The sequence below is a fragment of the Hyperolius riggenbachi genome, chromosome 3 (assembly GCF_040937935.1).
Source record: "Hyperolius riggenbachi isolate aHypRig1 chromosome 3, aHypRig1.pri, whole genome shotgun sequence".
In the NCBI taxonomy this organism is placed as follows: domain Eukaryota; kingdom Metazoa; phylum Chordata; class Amphibia; order Anura; family Hyperoliidae; genus Hyperolius; species Hyperolius riggenbachi.
The window spans coordinates 42050690-42073026 of NC_090648.1; the positions used below are offsets into that span (position 1 = coordinate 42050690).

The 22337-nt window shown below is 45.6% G+C and overlaps 1 protein-coding gene across 4 annotated transcripts in view; it reads left to right on the plus strand.

The window, feature by feature from the left end:
• Positions 1 to 22337, plus strand: part of LOC137560933 (transcription factor HES-7-like) — an 84750-nt gene that overhangs the window by 17702 nt on the left and 44711 nt on the right. The window contains exons 1-2 of one of the 4 annotated variants that reach the window (XM_068272121.1): positions 15792 to 15855; positions 17447 to 17675. The exons of 1 other annotated variant lie outside the window; for it this stretch is intronic. Coding sequence is in view for 1 of the 3 variants with exons in the window: in XM_068272118.1 (XP_068128219.1) it covers positions 15790 to 15855 (66 nt within the window). In the remaining 2 variants the exon portion in view is untranslated. Of the gene's footprint in view, positions 1 to 15679; positions 15856 to 17446; positions 17676 to 21824; positions 21910 to 22337 lie in introns of those variants that run through there. 2 more of the 4 variants (XM_068272118.1, XM_068272120.1) reach the window with 2 other exon arrangements.

Consider the following 22337-nt stretch of genomic DNA (forward strand, 5'->3'; position numbering starts at 1 on the left):
CCCTCAGGCCGGTTTCACACTGAGAATTGGTGGAGCCCGGGGGTGGCACCGCCAAAAACAGGCTTTTGGGGACTACCGCGTTAGTACTCTGTAATCCCCTTCTGGCTGACAGCCAAACAGGAAGTGACGTTTGCTTGCTCTCACTTCCTGTTTCAGGAATACAGACATGCACTAAAGCATGTTGTAAAAATACGCTTCCGTGCATGCAGGCCGCAACACCACTGCATAAGTGTTTAAAAAAAACCTGCGTGGCTATAGACTTATATAGCATCTGGTCCACCGCAGGAGCCGCACGGTAACGTAGGTATGCGCTTTACAGCCGAAAGCTTGCTTACTCTTATTCTTTTAAGTTAGCCAATTAATGGTACCATCATGATACAAAATGTCTTGCTTTGTATGCGCTCGTCTTAGACTTCCTGTGCAGCGCACCGCAGGCAATGTAATTTAACCCATTGGGCCTGATTCACAAAGCGGTGCTAACAGTTAGCACGCTGGTGAAAAGCCCTTTATCACGCCTAAACTCTCTGTTTAGGCATGATAAGTTTAGGTGTGATAAGTTTAGGCATGTTAAGTTTAAGCACCAACTGCGTTAGCACCGCAGTGCACAGCTGATCAAAAGTTTTGCGCTAGCAAAGTCTGGTGCACTTCGCATAGAGTTTAATGGTGCTGCTTTGCATGCGGGACTTTGCGTGCGATCTAAACTTATCTAAACTTAGCATGCCTAAACTCATCACACCTAAACTGGCTTTTCACCAGCATGGTGCAATGGTTATCACGCCTAAAGTCTTTTAGGCGTGCTAACTGGGTTAGCACCGCTTTGTGAATCAGGCCCATAAACTTACATTGCCCTGCGGAATGCGGTGAAATGCAGCACTGCCCCAGTGTGGAAGGGCCCTCATACTACACAGAGGAGGTAAAATTGGTCAGTTATTGGCTAATCATAAAATGTGTGTCCCAGGCTTACTGGGGAGCTATAGACTAGAGCAGCAGGCCTATGGTGCTACCATAAACATTGGGATAGTCAAGTGTCTCATGTTGCCAAGCAATGCCTGGTGTCCTGATAGAGAACACATTAATTGAGGGCATAAACCAGTAACTCCTAGTTTTCTTTTCAAAGCTAGTCCAAAGTCAAAATAATCAGAGGTAAAAGACTATCACTATAGAACTAGTACTAAAAAGGATTTTTCTGGAATTCCCAAAGGGCTCAGTTCCACTAGGAGCCACGGACTTTCCGATTCAGCCGCAACTCCCGTTCTGAATCGCTAAGCTATAGGGATCGGTGACGGGCTGCAGAAATCTGCAGTGTGGTGTCCAGATTATTATCGCAGTGCAATCTGGATGGCGAGCCACTAGATAGATAGGCAGCGGTTTAAAAGAGAAGAATAGCATTACAAGAATGTTTTTACATAAAAAGCGCAAATGAAAAACACATAACTGTATCTCCATAGTAAAGCATTGTATGTGAGTCGCATGCGATCCACGTACAGTATGTGGAAGAAAAACCCTCACTGTGCAATACTTAAAGGATCCCGAAGTGACATGATGAGATAGACATGTGTATGTACAGTGCCTAGCACACAAATAACCATGCTGTGTTCCCTTTTTTTCTTTCTCTACCTGAAAGAGTTAAATATCAGGTATGTAAGTGGAACACAGCATAGTTATTTGTGCGCTCGGCACTACACATACACATGTGTATCTCATCATGTCACGTGTCACTTCGGGTATCCTTTAAAATGCCCATAAAATCTTATTATGAATTGCCACAATTGCCACAATTTTTGTGCAGCCCATAGCTGTACTTCATATGCAAATTTGCATGCGTTTTTCACTATGCTACAAAGCGCATGCAAATCAAACAAGTGTACTCCCTGCCTCAGGCCTGCAACCCAAGCCGGGGCGTTTGAGCGTTTAGGGATCGCTTTGAATCGTTAACGATTTCCCTAAACGCTCTGCCAACATAAATGGATGGGACAGATTCCTCTAGAGCGATTGCGATTAACCTCCCTGGCGGTAAGCCCGAGCTGAGCTCGGGCTATGCCGCGCAGGAGGATTTCTCCGGCCCTGGTGGGGCGATTTGGCCCATTCAAAGTGCTGTGCGCGCAGCCAGCACTTTGCTAGCCGCGCGCACAGCTTGATTGCCGCTGCCCTGCGGCGATCGCCTGCACGCAGCGGCGAAAGAGGGCCCCCCCCCCGCCAGAGCCCTGCGCTGCCCGGACCAATGATTTCCGGGCAGCGCTATGGGCTGGATCGGGTGCACCTGACTTCAGGACGTCGGCTGACATCCATGACGTCATTCCCATCATCGCCATGGCGACAGGAGAAGCCAAACAGGGGAGCGTGTTATATACGCGTTCCCCTGTTTGCTATTAATGCCGGCGACGATCGCACTAGAGGGACACATGCGCCCTGTAGTGGTGTTTCATGTAGCTACCACTCTGGTAGCTTTACATGAAACAAACAAAAAAAAAATAAAAAAAAAAAAATTTTGCCCATTTGAAAAAAAAAAATTAACCGCCAGGGAGGTTAAGGAAATGCATCATTTTGGGAGCGTTTCCATTCTCATGAATTGTATAGGAACAGGGAAAACGCTTCCAAAATCGCTTGGGGTTTTCAGCCGGGGTTCTGCGGCGTTTTAGGTCGGACTATAATGTTAATGAGGTTTTTAAAATAAAAACCTCATTTTAGGGAGACTTCAGAGTCTCTTTAAAGTGGACCTGAACTCTTGCACAGGACAGAAGGAAAACAGAGAAATGCACCCTGTATATATTTAGAGAGTTTAGCCTGTCTAATTCTCCCTCATTTGTGTTAAAGCTCAAGTTGTAATTTAATCTCTCCCATGTCAGCTTACTGCCACAGCAGATAAGGCAGATAAGCTAATTTGAAAGCACAGGATGTTAACAATACGTCTGCTTCCATGAAAGCAGGAAGTAGACACACTGCAGATTTATTGCAGGATTTGTATCAGCTGTAGCAAAGAAAACTTTTTCCTTAAAGAGAATCTGTACTCTAATATTCTTACAATAAAAAGCATACCATTCTATTCATTATTTTCTCCTGTGCCCCGCTGTGCTGTTTCTGCCACTCTCTGCTGCAATCCTGGCTTGTAATTAACAGTTTTAGGCAGTGTTTACAAACAAACTAACCAGCTTCTATTAGGCTCAGCTAAGCATAGAGTGTGAGTCATTCAGAGTATGCAGGGGGCCTGCAGAGGGTGTGTATCGCTTCTACCAATCACAAGCAGCCCTGCACATTCCACACAATCAAGCTTTAGCCCCACAAACAGGACAGAGGAAAGATACATTGATTTATTACAGAGACAGTGCAGTTAGGAAAGACTGCAGTAAGCCAGAGCAGATTAGAACAGGCATAGGAACTTATAGGATAGAAGAACTAAGGCTGAAAAAATTGTTACAGAGTCTCTTTAAGGTCTCTTTCACAGTGCGACGTTAAAGAAAATTTTATAACGCAGATTAACGCACAGCAATACTAAAGTCTGTGCGACATTCACAGTGCACACATTGCGTTTGTGTGTAATGTGAGGCGTTATTAGGAAGTGCTGCATGCTGTGCGTTTAGCAATGAATCCGCTGCGTTAGTTGTGTTGCACATGCTCAGTAATTAAATATATATATATATATATATATATATATATATATATATATATATATATATATATATATATATATATATATATATATCTATCTATCTATCTATCTATCTATCTATCAGCGGGAGGGAAGGGACACGGGCGGGTAGCGCCGATACAGAGGAGGCGGGGGAGTGGCGCTGACAGACAGCGCAGAGGTAAACATTGTGCTGGCGACACGCTGTGTGTCGCCAGCATTGCGGAGGGTATAGCAGCATGCAGGGGGGTCCTGGAGGCACACCATGGGGCAACAGATGTGTTAGTGTGCACAACCAGCCTCTGTGTCCCACTAACATAATTAAATCCCACCTCGGGTTCTCTTTAACATTGCATCAAACGCAACGTTCTGATGGGAAAGTAGCCTAAAGGTAATTATACTGTTGCTTATCTTTTACAGCAGAGAGGAAGTTCTGAGTTCAGGTCCGCCTTAAAGTTAGCCATACACGGGCCAATGATCTCTCATTATGTGGAACAGGCCGTTATGGTGTATCACTACTGTATTCCTAGCAAAGAGTATCCATCTATATATCGTACTTAGGCCCCGTTCACACTTGCGGTTCTCTGCCAAACGGACCGGATGACCTGACCGGATCCGGTCAGTTTGCATCAGGTGTTCATCAGGATGCGATCCGGATCCGTTTGGCAAAAGATAGTAGAAATAGAATAAAAATGTTGGGGTCTGGGAGGTCAGCAGAAGGTGGACCTGTGGAATCAGGCCCTCCGCTGTTTAGCACTCACCTCCACCTCCGACATACTGCCAACATCTCCAGCACGTTTAAAGTCACTGCTGCTCCACTCCAAAATGCTTGCCCATGTGTCCCCATCCAAAATCGCCGCAACAATCCGCATAGGAAGTGGGGTAGAACATCCGGATTTTATAGCCAGTGTGTTGTGCGCTCTCCGGTTTTCATTGGTTTGTATTGGCCGGATGGTGCAGTCCGGCTCCACTCCTGATACGTCTGCCGGAGGAGCCGGACCAAAAAATAGCGCATGTTGGGTCTTATGCCGGAGTCCGGATCCGGTCCGGATCCGGTCCGGACGCATGTGAACGGACGCATAGACTTTCATTGCTATGCCGTGCGTCCGTTCCGCATGCGGTCCGGCTCCGGCACGGCGATTCCGGACGGCGACCGCTAATGTGAACCGGGCCTAAGGGTGGCCAAATATGGATTTCAGAAAACTTGATCACTATAATGTTAAAAGCTCAACTAAATCCCAAAATTAAACAAGATACAGTCTAATAAGGTTAATGAAGTATATACATTGTGTAGAAGTAAAGCTGTGGTGAGACTGCCTGCTTTCATGGACCAGATGTAGTGCCAAACTCCAGCGCTGCTCTCTTCTGTCTCCGCTGCATGCAGCTGGTGGGCAGGTGGGACCATGTGACAATCATGGCAGTAAGAATGGATGCCAGTAGAGATGGTACACAAGATGCAAATAATTCCAGTTTCCCTGCAGATTATTTGTGGGGTGGAACTGGACCAATCAAAATCAACAGGAAGTTCATCTTGCCCAGTTCCAGGGTACAAACATTTTGCTTAAAGAGAGACTCTGAAGTCTCTAAAAAAACGTATTTTTATTCAAAAATATGTTTACTATGTTAACCTTAACTAAACCGCCGCAATCCCCCCAAACTCCCCGGGGCACACTATGGGCAGCGCTTCCGTGTGAGGCAGAGCTATGAGCTGCAGCCCTGCCTCACATGCGTCTGTCAGCGGTGGATCTCCGCCTCTCCCCCGCCCCTCTCAGTCTTCCTTCACTTAGAGGGGCGGGGGAGAGGCGGAGATCCGCCGCTGACAGACACGTGTGAGGCAGGGCTGCAGCTCATAGCCCTGCCTCACACAGAAGCGCACAGGGCAGCAAAATCCACGACCAAGAAAGTCGTGGATTTTGCAGGGGAGAGGGAGGGGGGAGTTAGGGGGATTTAGATAGTTTATAGCAGCGGGGATGTGGCGGTTTAGTTAGGGATAACATATTAAACATATTTATGAAATAAAAAGACTTTTTTTTAGAGACTTCAGAGTCGCCTTAAAGAGAACCCGAGGTGTGTTTAAAGAATGTTATCTGCATACAGAGGCTGGATCTGCCTATACAGCCCAGCCTCTGTTGCTATCCCAAACCCCACTAAGGTCCCCCTGCACTCTGCAATCCCTCATAAATCACAGCCGTGCTGTGAGGCTGTGTTTACATCTGTAGTGTCAGTCTCAGCTGCTCCCCCGCCTCCTGCATAGCTCCGGTCCCTGCCCCCGTCCCTTCCCTCCAATCAGCAAGGAGGGAAGGGATGCAGGCGGGGACTGGAGTTCTGCAGGAGGCGGGGAGAGCAGCAGACTGACACTATAGAGATAAACACAGCCAGCTCTGACAAGCTGTTTATCAGCAGCGTGGCTGTGATTTATGAGGGATTGCAGAGTGCAGGGGGACCTTAGGGGGGTTTGGGATAGCAACAGAGGCTGGGCTGTATAGGCAGATCCAGCCTCTGTATGCAGATAATATTCTTCAAACCCACCTCGGGTTCTCTTTAAGGCTGGGTGCACACTTGGCAGTGCGTAAAAGGTCGCGTTTTCTGTCATGTGCGTTTTTATTGCATTTTCTGTCATGTGCGACTTCTTCCTGCACATGCGATTTTTGTGTGTTTTGTATGCGTTTTTCATGGCTTTTTTTTATATGCATTTTATGCAAATCACTAGGAGATCAATGGGAAGCGGAAATACATCAGAAAACATAGGTTTTTAAAAAAAAAAAACGTATATAAAACACATGCAAAAAGCATACCAAAACGCAATACATTGAGTCACTATTAACTTTCATTACGTGCTTTTTTTTAAATGCGTTTTTGAAAATATGCAACAAACCCAGCGTTTTTAAAACGCGTATTAAAAAACGCATACACATGTGTATATTTATGCGTCCCATTGACTTAACATTATACGCGTTAACTCTGCGTTTTACACAACGCTTGCGTTTCTGCTTAGTGTGTTCCCCTGAAAGTGACCCTAAAGAAACAGTTAGATACTCACCTATGTAGAGGGGGAAGCTCTGGATCCCATAGAGCCTTTCCGGTCCTATAAATCACTATATAAAGTGCCGCTATGGATGAAAATGAATGTAAATTTATAGAGAAAAGGCATCGATTTTGCAAATAATCGTATTCAGATTTACCACCACTTGCAAATCTAACAAATCTTTACTGAATACGAGATCAATAAAAACAATCAAAGACAAAGCTGTGGGGGCTGACAGAAGCACATTGAGGTGAACAATACTCTCAGTAATGAGTTCTTGTAGGTACAATCCATACGGCTTGATTCACAAAGCGGTGATAACAGTTTGCACGCTGGTGAAAAGCCCTTTATCACGCCTAAACTCAGTTTAGGCGTGATAAGTTTAGGCGTGATAACTATAGCACCAACTGGGTTAGCACCGCAGTGCACAGCTGATCAAAAGTTTTGCGCTAGCAAAGTCTGGTGCACTTCGCATAGAGTTTAATGGCGCTGCTTTGCGTGCGGGACTTTGTGCGCGATTTAAACTTACCTAAACTTATCACGCCTAAACTGGCTTTTCACCAGCGTGGTGCAATGGTTATCACGCCTAAAGTCTTTTAGGCTTGCTAACTGAGTTGGCACCGCTTTGTGAATCGAGCCCATAGTGTACAAAATATGCACCTACAATGATAATATGAATACAAAGATACACCTGGCAAGCCAGATCCTGGCATCTGCATAGAAGTTACCAAGCCTCTGATAATAAAATCATCCCTATACTCTTGTCCAGGCTGCTGAAAAATGTTCCACTGTGAGCGTTTGCGATGCTGAATCGCAAATCGCTAGCAATTTTTAAATCGCTAGGGTTTGCTTAATAACATAGGAATCGCGGTAGGTATTTTCCACTACCGCGATTACTATGCAATTGCTTTGAAAAAAATTAGGCACTTGCTGAATCGCAAGCGCTAGCGTTTAGCTCAAGTGCTAGCGGAAATGGGCCCTTAGGGCTAGTGTGCACCAAAACCGCAATAGAAATTGCCAGTGATTTGTGATTGCGATTTTGTGAAGCGATTTTCGAATGAATGTTTTTGCTCATTCATTCAATCTGAGTAGCTCCCAAAAAATGCTACATGCATGCACGAGGCGCACTCCCTCACATATTATATGGCAAACCCTCTTCTGCCGAGTTAAGTTTCCATCCATCTGGTGTGAGCTGATCCTGTACTCACTTTCCTATTGCGTGCCATGCGTGGCCTCGTATGTGGCGTCATCACGTCTGGCGTCATCACATGGCACTTCAGCAGACTCCGTTTCTTCTCTGCTCTAATCTAAATGTTAATATATGCAAGTAAAAACAATAAATGAATGTAATCGCAATATATGGAATAATGAGTTTGACTCAAAGGAGGCAAAGAAGGGGCAAAGCAAATATAAAATGGTTTGTCTTAATGTGCTTCTGTTAGTCCCCACAACAGTTTTTAATGGATTCAATAAAGATTTGTTATATTTGAAAATGGTGGTATATTTGAATATGTTATTTCCAAAATGGATGCATTTTCTGTATAAATTTACTTTCATCTGGAATGCATAAGGATCTTAAGGGTCCATCTATGCCATACATGTCAAACTCCGGCCCGCGGGCCAAATCTGTCCCTCAGAAGCATTACATTTGGCCCCCAAGTTGTTTCCCCACTTTGCATTATGTTTGGCCCACTCTAGACCACCAGGGAAGCTATATTGGAGGTGAAGCCCTAGATCACCAGGGAAGCCATATGGCAGAGGTAGGGGGAAAGCACTTAAAGGAGTTATCAGGCAAATTTAACAAAATAAGAGCTACTTACCCGGGGCTTTCCCAAGCTCCCAGCATGTTCCTCGCCGTAGCTCCCTTCCGGTCCTCGGCGATGACGTCAGGCCGACCTGCCTGCGCAGTCCGCTCCAGTCCACGTGGCGGTGATTGACAGCGCAGTGCAGGCGCAGTACAGGCCAACCTGGAGAGGTCGGCCTGGCGCCATCGCCGAGGATCAGGAGGGAGCTGCGGCCAACGGCCACATTTTACTGTATCGTGTGTGTGGCCACCTTGAGTGTTCACACATGAGCAATGAGCTTTCTTTTCAATCGCAAACGCGGCTCCAGCACCATTTCCTGAGCGCTTCATCTTCAATACAACGTATAGGGAAATCGTAAAGCCCAGCGCTTATAAGAATAAATATTTTGTATTTATTCTGTTCCAGGTCACAGAGTTCACTCCCTGAGTGTCATCAGGAAGAAAAAAAATTGCCGGACAAAAGCGCTTAGAAAAGCACTTAAAGAGAATCTTACATAAATAAAAGTACCAGCTTGTTTGTAGTCTTCTCCTAGCCCTCTGACATTTTCGATGCTCCTGCTGCTTTCCTGGTGATAAAATCACTGTTTTATTCATTGTTTTTGTAAACAGTGAAGATGGCCGCCAAACAGGAAATACATCATCAGAGCAGGTGCCTTTGCAGAGGCTCCTCTCAAATGTGACTTCACTGCTGTAAAATTTCTCCCATTTGTTGCCTTGGCTGCTTTCTGCACTCACAGCTGTTTACAAGGTCACAGACAGGATGGCGGTGAGCAGAGACGCTGGCTGTGACTCATACATGCAGCACACACACAGAGCCTGCAGGGGGCGTGGGGGAGGTGTGCATAACTTCTCCCTATCACAGCACATTCCTCTCTGGGCTGAAAGGAAAGAAGATTAGATATAATACAGAGACAGTGCAACTAGAAAAGGCTGCAGTAAGCCACAGCACATTATAACAGGTATAGGCACTTATAGGATAGAAGAAATAAGGCTGAAAATTTTGTTAGAGTCTCTTTAAAGCGCAAATCACTCTAAGGCCTCGTTCACATCTAAAATCGTAATCGCAAACGTTTTGTGATTTTGTGCGGCTTTTTTTCCCCCTCCCGGCCGCCCCACTACGCGCTGCGTTTTTGGTATAAGCGCTTTTCCAGAGCGGTTTTTAAATTCACTCCCTGACGCAAGTCAGGAAATGAACTTTTTGACCTGGAAAATAAATACAATGTGTTGAGTCTTCAAAATGCGAACGCAAATGCTGCACAAAGCGATTTTATGAGCGTTTGCATTTCTCCTATGCCTTCCATTCAGGGCAAATCGCCCCAAAAATGGTCCAGGCACCGCTTTGCTGAACGCACAGTTCGTGCGCTTGAAAAAAGGCTGAAAACGCCCCTGGTGTGAACGAACCCATAAAAGTGCAGAGAAAAGTGCTCACAAAAGCACTCAGCGCTTGTGATTGCGCTGGCGATTTATAATGCGAACAAGGCCTAACGCTTTAGCTATGTGTACAAGTCATCTACCTCGGACGAGAATGCAGTGTGTGCAGGAGCTCTCTGGCATCACCTAAAGGGTATATACACTGCATGCTGGAACCTGCTCCAGTATTGATGTATTAGGCCACTGACCAGTGGCCACATAGGCCTAGTGCACACCAGAGCGGTTCTGCTGCGCTTTGCGATCCGCTTGCGGGTGCGGATCCGCTAGGGTAATGTATTTCAATGGGCTGGTGCACACAAGAGCGGGAGGCGTTTTGCAGAAACGCATACTCCTGGGCTGCTGCAGATTTTGGATTGCGGAGGCGTTTCTGCCTCAATGTTAAGTATAGGAAAAACGCAAACCGCACTGAAAAACGGCACTTCAGAGCGGTTTGCCAGGAGTTTTTTGTTACAGTAGCTGTTCAGTAACAGCTTTACTGTAACAATACATGAAATCTACTACACCAAAAACGCTTCACAAAACCGCACAATGCTAGCTGAAACGCTACAGAAAAAGAAGAAAAAGCGTTTCAAAATCTGCTAGCATTTTGCGGATCTGCTAGCGGTTTTTGGTGTGCACCAGTCCTCTGTTCTACCCCAGCAGAAAAGTCTACTCTCAGGATTGCAGCTGATACACCAGAAAACAAACAGCTGATCTGTTCCACGAATGGCAGCTCAGTGCTCAACATAAACTCTCAAATTGCACACTAGGATCATGGCCCGCTCTCAACTTCAAAACCTATTGGTCTGGTGGCGTGGATAGTATTCGTGGATTGCGTTTCTAACTTAGCTGCTGTCCTTGGAATAGATCAGCTGTTTGTATTGTTACAAATCAGCTGCTATTCTACATGAAAGTAGATTTTTCTGTGGAGGAAATGCAGAGCTGACGCTGGTCGACGGCCTAATATGTAAGCCGCTTCATTATGCACTGAGTGGTCGGTGTTTGCATCACAGTCCCTGCTCGTTCTGCTGTCACACTGACAGTAGAGCTTTCGTATAATTTCATTGGTTCCCAACCCCATGAAAAAATAGTGAGTACTGCTTTAGACCTCTTTCGCAGTGAGTGGTGCGGTTTGGAGTAATGGCCACTTTGTAACACGGCTTACCGCACTATGCAACAATCACAATGCGTCGGGTGCGTTGCGGTATATCAGGTTGCGGTTTGGTAACACATGGCATGCAGTGTCTTTCTGCTAAATGTGCCCATTAACAGGTACAGTGAATTATATTTATCATTAACTGTATGCAACGCAAGGTGGCGGTGATGTGTGGTGCGAGTGCGACTTCTATGTTGCTTTGAGTTCCTGTTATAGTGGTCTAATGGCTCTTTTTCCACGGACAACTGAACGACTCCTTTGTTGAGCAGCTCAGTGTCCCGTCTGCCTCCCACAACTGCAACTAAAATACAGCTGTTATAACTACACGTGTCAAACGCAGAAACTTGGTGGCATTACCATGCTGCAAAAAAAAGTCTCATGTCGCACGGTTGCCTTGCTCAGTTGCAGCTTCATGGGGTGGCCACCTGTCTGCCTCCTGTGCTGAGCGCAAACAGTGAATTCACCTCCTGACAGATGCTCACGGAAGAGAGGCCTTACAGTGCATACACACACATCCAGTTTTGATTGGCCAATGTTACCACCTCCTGTAGTCTGGGGGCCAATAGATCTGGAATACTATGAACAAATTGGCCTCTATTCATAAAGAATTCCCGCATGCGGTAATGCTCAAAACAGCTGACTTTACCGACCATTTAGCAAAATGTCCATTCATAAAAGCTGTTTCTGCATGAAAAGCTACAATTCCTATATTATACCTGTTTCGTACAATACCGATATTAATCACGCAAAAACATCTCAAGGGCCTACAGGGAGATATTTTTAAATTTATAAATAACAACAAAAAAAGCCGTATAGATCGTAAAACAATGATCCTAAATAGAACCAGAGGGGGAATGGGAGTTCCGAACCTAATATCTTACTACAGAGCCGCTCAAATAGCCCAAATGGCGCAAATCCATTCTGACCTTAACCACCCACTTTGGGCTCAATTGGAGTCAGATCTGCTCCAACCCTATACTCTCCCCGCACTCCAATGGTCCACATATCCAACCCCCACTATGGTGAAATCTCAATCCCCTTTGTCGGCCCACTCCCTTACTATATGGAGACTAATTAGATTCAAAAAGAACCTGCAAACAGATACCAAAGCTTCTCCCACTCTACGGTAATCCCATGTTTACCCCAGGCCTTGACCCACGCTCTTTCAGATGGTGGAGAACCAAAGGCATCACGCATCTCAAACACTTACTGGTAAATGACAAAATACCAACTTGGGACCAATTTAAAACTAAAGTTGAGTTTCCACCATCTGAATATTTCGCAGCAATGCAGATATACCACTTTCTAACCACTTTAGGCCCAAAAAACTCCTCCCTACCACAACGAACCTCTTACGAAGCATGGTGTGACCTTAGACCCTTAGAGGGTGGCCTCATTTCACTGCTATACTCCCTACTCTCTCAACCCTTTGATCTGACTAAACTTAAAGTAATGCTGGCCTGGGAATCTGACCTGGGCATTACACTCACCCCAGAAAGATGGTCCAAATGCTGTACCGCACTCGCCAAAGGTAGTACATACTATTCCCACATAGAGACTAACTACAAAATTCTCCACCGCGCCTATATTACACCCCTAAAATTACATAACATCGACTCAAGCAAAAGTAATTTATGCTTTAGAAACTGTGGGAGGGTGGGAGACATGTCCCATATGTGGTGGTTTTGTCCGGTGGTTCAAACTTACTGGACAAGGATCACCGCACTCATAAACACAGCCCTGGGCACTGCTCTAGGCCCAGATCCAGGGCTTTTACTTCTTGGAGATAAACCTCCTAAATGGAAACATCCATTCCATCGATTAGCACAACACATAGCAAAAGCCGCCAGATCCCACATCGCAAGGCAATTGATGCAGCAAACGCTCTCCATCCAATCGACTGACAACATCATCCTAGATATAATGATATCCGAAAGGACCCTCGCAATCATTAATGACACTTTTGATACCTTTATTAAAATATGGCAGCCCTGGCTGAGCGCCTCAGACTTAATTGGCCTCCGCTCATGTACTTTCTCGCTGTGATCGCCATTCTGTCACTGGACTTAATATACGAAAAGGGTTCCATTTCCCAACTGTGTTATATTATCCCTCGCATAGAATATGTGCATACCTGTTTCTTGTTATGTTCATGTTGACTGTTTATCTCAATATATATAATCTGTCTTGTCCTGAAATGGACACTTTTACCATCGCTGTTAAGATTACCTACTAAAATTATTCAATAAAACTCTTTTGAAACTAAAAGCTACAATTCCTGAGCAGCGCGGGAAATTACCGCCTTGTGCGGTGATTATCTCAACACATGTCACTACATGTCAATTCATAAAGATTAGAGCATGCGGAATCAGGACGGAGAATACCAGCTGTTTAGATAATGCGATAAGCCAGCGATAACAGTCAAGATAACAGCTAAGTGAATGAGACAGACCTCCCAGGCAGCAGCAGAGAGAACAGAGCAAACAAGGCATCCCAGAATACCCAGGCTGTGTTTTTTTTTACCTCTTGGGTACCTGGTTTCAGATATATGTCACATCAGAAAGCCTGCATGTGTAACATTTCTTGAAGTTCTTCTAAGCTGCTGCAATTAATTAGATTGTTTAGAAAGACTATTAGACATATTCAGAGCAGATTCAGGGCAACGAGAGGCAGTTTTAAAAAGAATGCACATGTAAAGGGATGCTGGGGCTGCCTCCTGTATAGTTTTCTGTCTCTGCACAGAGAAAATGTATCAACTCAGCCAGCAACACCAGTTTAGTGCGGGAATTCCCTGACCTTACATCGCAAGTGTAAACTTTATGAATTAGCACACAAAAGTCTAAAATACCGATGCAGTGTTTTCCCTCCCAAGATTTTTTTTTACTGCAAATGTTTTATGAATAGAGCCCATTGGGCTCTATTCTCAAAGACTTCCCGCATGCGGTAAAGTACATGCGGGAAGTTTGCGACCAAAACACCGTTAAGTTGACATCCTCAAAATGTTCCGCGTGTTTTTTCCGCATGCGGAAAAAGTGCGGTAAAAGTGCGGGGTTCATGCGGAAAATTTTCCGCAAAAGTCGGTATCTTCCGCAATAAAAAAATCAATTCTCAAAAATGTTCAGGTGCATCATTTCGTCGTTATTTACCGATTTTTTTAATCACCTACAAGAAGTAGGCGATATATTCCGCATCCCATTGACTTTAATGAAGTCTGGAGGCTTAAAGGGATACTGTAGGGGGGTCAGGGGAAAATGAGTTGAACTTACCCGGGGCTTCTAACGGTCCCCCGCAGACATCCTGTGTTGGCGCAGCCACTCACCGATGCTCCGGCCCCGCCTCCGGTTCACTTCTGGAATTTCAGACTTTAAAGTCTGAAAACCACTGCGCCTGCATTGCCGTGTCCTCGATCCCACTGATGTCATCAAGAGCGCACAGCACAGGCCCAGTATGGTCTGTGTCTGCGCAGTACACTCCTGGTGACATCAGCGGGAGCGAGGACACGGCAACGCAGGCGCAGTTGTTTTCAGACTTTAAAGTCTGAAATTCCAGAAGTGAACAGGAGGCGGGGCCGGAGCATTGGGGAGTGGCTGCGCGGGCACAGGATGTCTGCAGGGGACCGTTAGAAGCCCCGGGTAAGTTCAGCTCATTTTCCCCCGACCCCCCTACAGTATCCGTTTAAGGGCTGTGCTTGCTGGACTTTAAAAATTTTTTTTAAACACTTTTTCATGCGACCTTTTTACCGCATGATTCCCGCATGAATAATGGCTGTTTCCGCATCTTTTTTCCCGCATGCGGAAAACATGCGGAAAATATTAGTGAATGTGGAAAAAATGCGGAGTTTACCGCTGGCGGAAATATAGCGGTAACATTTTGCGGTGTTTTTGCCTCTGAGGGCTCGTTCCCACTGTTGCGACGCGATTTCGGCCGCATTCCGACGCTTGTAAAAACGCATGCGGATGCGTTTCCGCATGCGTTTTTACCCGCGATTTCGCATGGCAGGGTGCCATGCGAAATTAACCATGACACTGCCAGGGCTAAATAAAATTGAAAAAGGTGCGAAATCGCACGCGAAATCGCGGGTAAAAACGCATGTAACAAACGCATGCGTTTTTACTATTAAATACATTAGCGGCGATTCGCACGGATTCCCGACGCAGGCGAAATCGTTGGCTCTTTTGTGCGTTTTTTTACCGCTGAAAAAAACGCACCTCAACAACGCTACAGTGGAAACAGGCCCATCCACTTGCATTACATGTGCGGATCTGCATGCGTTGGACGCATGCAGATTCGCGATAGTGGGAACGAGCCCTTAGTGAATAGAGCCCAGTGTGTAGGTAAACTCTCATACTACATGGAAGCCGTAAAATTGGCGATTCAAAATTGAACGTGTGTACCAGGTATTTATTTTAATAATATTAATATTACATTTTTATAAATTTAACAGGGAATAATTATCATTTTTACAATATTATTGAGCTAATCATCATCACCACATTTTCAAAACTTACCTGGCCCAGTTTCTGGCTGTATAGAATTTCCATCTCTTTGTCCATTTGTACCAGCTTGTTACTGATTCCAGGTAATTAGATCCCTCCTCCCTCCATGTTAGCAACTTCCTGCTTTCGTCTGAACTTCCTTCCTGTCACCTGACCTCCTCTTAACAGCAACCAGTCTCTTGGTAAAATCCCCTTTCTAACATTAGCCAGTTACAAACCTTCCAACACTGAAGCCAAGCATTAGATGCTGACACTTTAAAAACCACTCCTAACATGAGGGACAGCAGCCAAACCAAGATTATCGCATTAAATCCCCGGGGATGGAGAACCCGACATAAGGTAGATGCAATATTTCAAGATATATATAAAAAAAAAAAAAAAAATCGGTACTTTTCCGTTAGCCAGGTGCATCCATTAGGTGGCATTAATTACTATTCCCCCTCCAGGCCGCCATGGATAGTAGAAAAAGATGTAATTCTGGTGGAGTTTTATCGCCACCTAGTGGATGCGCCCAGCTTACGGAAAAGTACTGAAAAATCCTTCATTTTTCACATTGCTTAACTTCTCTTTCCCTTCATCCATATAATTGCTATAGATCTAATGTTAAATGTCTATGGGTTTTGTTTTTAGGCTCTGAAAACTGGATGGTAGTAGACTAAAGGTGCGTACACACATGCGACTATAGTCGTTTGAAACTATCGTTCCCCGATCATTTCAAACGACGATCGTTTTAAAAAAAAGCAGCCAACGACTATTAAGTCTAACGACGGACGAGCTAGATCGTTAGAAACGAACGATCTAGCTTGGCGGATTTTTACCAACGACGATCGTTTGCAAAAGTAGTACATCGTTGGAAACGGTCGTTCGTACTAGGCTTGACATGCGCATTTCGCTATTTCTCCATGGAACTTTTCATTTTTATGCGCAAGCACAATAGTTGCTTTATGTGATGGAACGTTCGTTTTAACGATCAGATCGTTACACACCTTTTAAAACTAACTTTACTTAGGTTGTTCTTTCTTCAATTAAAAGTTCGTTCGTCGTTCATAACGAACGATCGTTGTCGCATGTGTGTACGTAGCTTTAGTTTTCACAGAGTGGAAGTTGCAGGTTAATGGAAATGCAGCTGCTGTTTCCGATAACTATAATACACCAGATGTTTAATAGACAACTGTAATGAGAGGAATATGGAGGCTGCCATATTTATTTCCTGTTAAGAAATACCAGTTGCCTGGCTGTCCTGTTAATCCTCTGCCTTTTTTACTTTTAGCCATAAGCCTCATACACACGAGGCACAAAACTGCGGGCAAGAGACAAAAAAAAAAAAGCAGCGACAGCTCGTCGCCAGGTCCCTCTGGGCAGCAGCTGTAAACACAGCGCACAGAGGGACAGAGATGCGGCGGAAGCTGTCGCCGAACATTACTCCTCCCCCCCCCCCCCCCGCTAGAAGCTCCATGCATAGTGTGTGGGTTGCTGTCGCTAGTCCGCATACACACGCAGTACGTGTGGCGGACTAGCGACAGTTGAGGCAACATGTGTTGCCGGCGATTGGCCACATCAATCGCCTGGCGACAGCTCTGACTGGCGACGGTTCGTGGCGTGTGCCTTATACACAGGGGGGGGCCTGTCGCCGCAACGTGTGCGTGCCACGTGTTTGTGGTAACAATTGTGCCCCGTGTGTATGGGCCAATAGACACTGAACAAGCATGCAACTGGTGTTGCTTAACAGGAAATAAATATGGCAGCCTCCATCTTCTTCTCCCTTCATTTGTCCTTTAAGTTAGGGTTCGTTCTTTTTTTTTTTTCAGCCAGCTACTCCTTTCCAAAACTGAAGCTACAATTGAATCTCGTTAGAAGTCTAAAACCTTTATTTTTTGTATATTACATACTGCCCAGAAACTCTCCATCTTTCTACTAAATTCTCCTGTAGTACCCCCGCTTTCTGCAGGCAGTTGGGCAGTACGCCGCCAGTATGTCGCCGGGAGCATTCTGTGTCTGGGCAGGTGCAGAACGCTACCATGGAAGCAAGACAGGGGGAGCATGCTTGGCCGCACCTGCGCCAACTGACCCCGAAGAACAGGGCTGCTACCGGAGAACCTAGGAGCCTTTAGACTACGACGAGGGAGCGATCTGCGCCGAGATGCTGGAGGAAACCCCGAGTATGTATAAAACTTTTATGCCCCCTCGTCTCAGGCACACTAAGTGTTCCCGAGGTGTCGTGTGACATTAAACACATTAATAACCAGGCTGTTTTACTTGCTTTATTTTGCTGCCTGAAAGAGTTAATTTCTAGGCATGGAAGTGTCGGCTTCTGTCTTATGGGGAATATAGTAAACATCACTGATAAGCAAATTACAGCCATACAAGTTTTCCTTGCAGATTATAGTTTCTGAGAGCAGGGGTATAAGTAAGGCCCCGTTCACACTTGCGGTTTTGTAAAAACCGGAACGGATGTCCGGACCGCACCGGATCCGGACCGGACCTGATCCGTATGGTTCCTGTCCGGATCCGGTCCGTTTGCATCCATTTTCCGTGCGGTATGAACATGGTTGCGGTCCGAATCCGGTTTCTTAAAGAGATAACAACCTGTATTAAATACCTGGGGTCTGGGAGGTCAGCAGAAGCTCTGGGGTCATTGTTGGAGACAGGTGGACGTGTGGAAACCATCCGTGGATACAGAGACTGCAGTTGGGACCATGGATCCAGTCATTTTTTACTCGTATTACCTGGGAATTCTCTCCTTCCTGTTGTTCACCTACTACTATGTGGGGAGAAGGTGTGCTCCTCGCAGGAGATGGTGGGTGCACCCTCTACTAGCTAGGAGGCAGAGGAAGGGAGAGTTCCAGGCCCTCTACCGGGACCTCCGACGACACCCACAGAAGTTCTACAGCTACACTCGGATGTCTATTCCCCTAAGTATTTAGGCCTAAATACACCAACCCCCACCATCCCTAAAACACCCCACCCTCACCCCCACAACACAAAAGCTTACATAAAGGAAGAACATGCTTAGAGAAATAATTGGGTTCCAGTCAGTATTGCGAGCTAGTGCGGAAGGAAGAAGCAGAAGTGCCCTCTCCATCGCTCGCTCCAGATTTAATACCGACTAGGAAAGAGTTAAATCTGACATCATCTTCGCCACCCCCTATATCAGTCTATTGGTGGACCCACTCGTGGCGTCATCATACCCGCCTACTCGATTAATAATCAATGAGACATTTGACATACATGCAGGAATGTGAATATTTACAAAACATGACTGATGTTTATTGTTCCAGGCCCAGGTCAGGGAGACCTGCGGCCTTGTTCAGAACAGCTTCTTGGTATGTTCTAGTTCTGCTGACAGAACTGCAGATTTTCTCTCTTCAGAGAAAATCCCCTTAAAGGGCAGGTCTGCTCATCAAGCCTTTTTGACTAACTCAGTCCAAATAACTGAGGCCTACTTAAATTATAACAGGTAGAACGTCCGGTTTTTATAGCCAGTGTGTTGTGTGCTCTCCGTTTCTCATTGGTTTGTATTGGCCGGATGCAACAGTCAGGCTCCGCTCCGGATACGGCTGCCGGAGGAGCCGGACCAAAAAATAGCGCATGTTGGATCTTATGCCGGATCCGGTCCGGACGAAACGGACGCATGTGAATGGACGCATAGACTTTCATTGTTATGCCGTGCGTCCGTTCCGCATGCGGTCCGGCTCCGGCACGGCGATTCCGGGCGGCGACCGCTAATGTGAATCGGGCCTAAAGGTCACTAGTATTAGGATGCTACTGAGCAGAGACAACAAAACATCCAATCTACTTTCAAATATAAAATAAAACCATGGGATATTTAAAAAAAAAAAAAAAAAAAAGTCATTTTTAGGATTAGGAGGTTAAATATTGTTTATTTTCACCTCGGGTTCTCTTGAAAGCGCAGCTGAACCCTGAAGTTGCTAAATGCGCTCATCTAGTTTAAATTATAAGCAGGAGGATCAATGAGACGCTAATTCCATGTTGGCTGACATTTAATGCAAATATATGCAGCTTGTAAATTAACCAAATGCAGTAGTTGGTGCAATGGGCAGCACGGTGGCGTAGTGGTTAGCGCTCTCGCCTTGCAGCGCTGGGTCCCTGGTTTGAGTCCCAGCCAGGTCAACATCTGCAAGGAGTTTGTATGTTCTCCCTGTGTCTGTGTGGGTTTCCTCCGGGCACTCTGGTTTCCTCCCACATCCCAAAAACATACTGATGGGTTAATTGGCTCCCCTCTAAATTGCTCCTAGACTGCAACACATACACTACACAATATAGACATAGAACTATGGTAGGGATTAGATTGTGAGCTCCTCTGAGGGACAGTTAGTGACTAGACTATATATATATACACTGTGCAGCGCTGTGGAAGATGTCGGCGCTATATAAATACTAAATAATAATGATAATGGCCATACACTTAGACCTTGTTCACATTATAGGTGTTTTTGAAAAATGTTAAGTGTGGGCGATTTTCAAAATCGCCCTGAAAGCGCTTGTGCAATGATTCTCTATGAGAGAGTTCATATCAGAGCGGTTCGTTTGCGATGCGCTTTGTAAAGCGGTGCTTGGGCCATTTTTGAGGCGTTTTGCCTAAATGGAGGGTAAAGGAAAAACGGAAAACGCTCACAAAATCGCTTTGGCAAGCAATTGCGTGAGTGTCTTTTAAAGAAATACATTGTAGTTTTTCTGGATTTTTTTTCCGGATCGAAAGCTCTGCAAAAGCGCTTACAAAAACGCACACAAAAACGAGCGAACGCGCAGAAAATAGCTAGAAAACACTTTATAAAAATGCGGGGGAAAAAAAAGCCCACCGTGGATGGACATGCGAGCCAAAAGCAAAAACATTTGAAATGATCGATCATGTCGGATGGAAAATATTGCTCGATGGGTGGGTCAGGAACACGATGGTAGCGGCGTTCAATTACAAGGCGACCAGCGTAGTGTTGGCTGCAGAGCTTACACTCACCTATCCTTCCGTGCAGGTTTTCTCTCCATACCCGCCAGGAGCTCCTCACTGTCTCCTCCCTCCATAGGTGTCTGTGTCATGTGACAAACGCTAAGGCTGAACGCTAGATGCCTCTAGTGGTTGTTTAAGGTACATACTAATGGTGCCTCTAGTGTTTAGCTGCTATCATTTGTCACGTGACACAGGAAACTCATGAGAGAAGAGAGAGGGAGGAATGCCCGGTGGTGGAGAGAAGATGCGTCCCGACAGTTACATGAGTGTAAGAATCCTTAAAGGACCCCCAAGATTAGAGTGATATGGAGGCTATGTTAATTTCCTTTTAAATAATGCATATTGCCTGGCTGTCCTGCTGATCCTCTGCCTCAAATACTTTAAGCCATAGACCCTGAACAAGCATGCAAATCAGATGTCTATGACAAATCTAAGAAGATTAGCTGCATGATTGTTTCAGGTTGTAATTTACACCCCACTGGCCAGAAAGATCAGCAGGAAAACAAAATAAATATGTCAGCTTCCGTAGTTCTCACACCTCTGGTTCCTTTTAAGTTATTCCTAAATGCTTTCGGGCATTGCCATTGGGTGCGAATAGTACCAATTCTTGCGGTTAGATAAGCCCATGGCGTGCTTAACCTACTTAGCAGTAACCCCGAACCTGACTGGGGGTAGCCGCCAGGAGGCATGTGGTGCAGAGCCTGTATGCAGCGGGCGTTGGTAACTTAACTTCCTCGGCAGCCATTCTTCTTCTGGTCCAACGCTGGCAGCCATTCTTCTTCTGGTCCTCGGAGGTTCTCGATCCCTCTGGTGGTGAGATCAGTGTTAGTCAAATCACGACAGGCAGCAATCTCACTATAGGGATACAACGCCACCTGCTGGACGGAGGGAGAATTGCAGTGCTGGATCCAGGGGGCTGTCAGTTAAATCATGTGTGTATGATGATCTGCAGATCTCATAGACTTTCATTGCAATTTGCAGGAATGGATTTTTGGCAGGAACAGATCTTTTTCAGATACTGATCTGTTGCATGTGTACAGCATCTGTGTGTGCAGCATCTTGCAAAGATTTTTTTCTGATGTGGAGTTCAGCTCCATAGAAAAGACTGTGAAGGTATGGCTCTCATACTACATGAAGGGTGGTAAGACTGGTCTGTGATCTTTCATTTTCCAAAGACTATAGTCTGATGTGTGTATGCACCTTTACTCCATAGTGAACCGCCCATCAGAAACTGCAGAGAGGAAGAAAGTTAGGCCTCTTTTCCACAAACTGTTGAGCAGTGTGCTCAGCAAGCAGTTGCCAGGCAGCAGTGAGCAGTTACCAGGCAGCGACAAGCAGTTACCAGGCACCAGGAAGCAGTTGTGAGAGTTTGAGAGGCATTTCACTGCCTAGAAACTCTTCATGGAAAAGGGGTCTTATACTGTAATGTAAGCACATATAACTCATGAAGTGTTTTACTTATTAACCATATGGATATTAGAATTAGCTTTGCTGAGTTTTGGCTTTAGGCCTCGTTCACACTAGCAAACACAGATGGCCATGCGGTCGTCATGCGGTCGTCACGCCATCTGCGTCATGCGGTCGTCACGCCATCTGCGTCATGCGGTCGTCACGCCATCTGCGTCATGCGGTCGTCACGCCATCTGCGTCATGCGGTCGTCACGTCATCTGCGTCATGCTGCTGTTCCCATTCACTACAGTGAATGGGTCATCATTGTGTTTTGCTGAAAAAAAGCATGCAGAAGTGTGACATCGCATTGTACTGCTGCGCATTTCATGAAGTGTGAACGCCACACAGGGCAGTCTATGCACTTATCATTAGGGAGCTGCGTAATATGTTGGCGCTTTATAAATA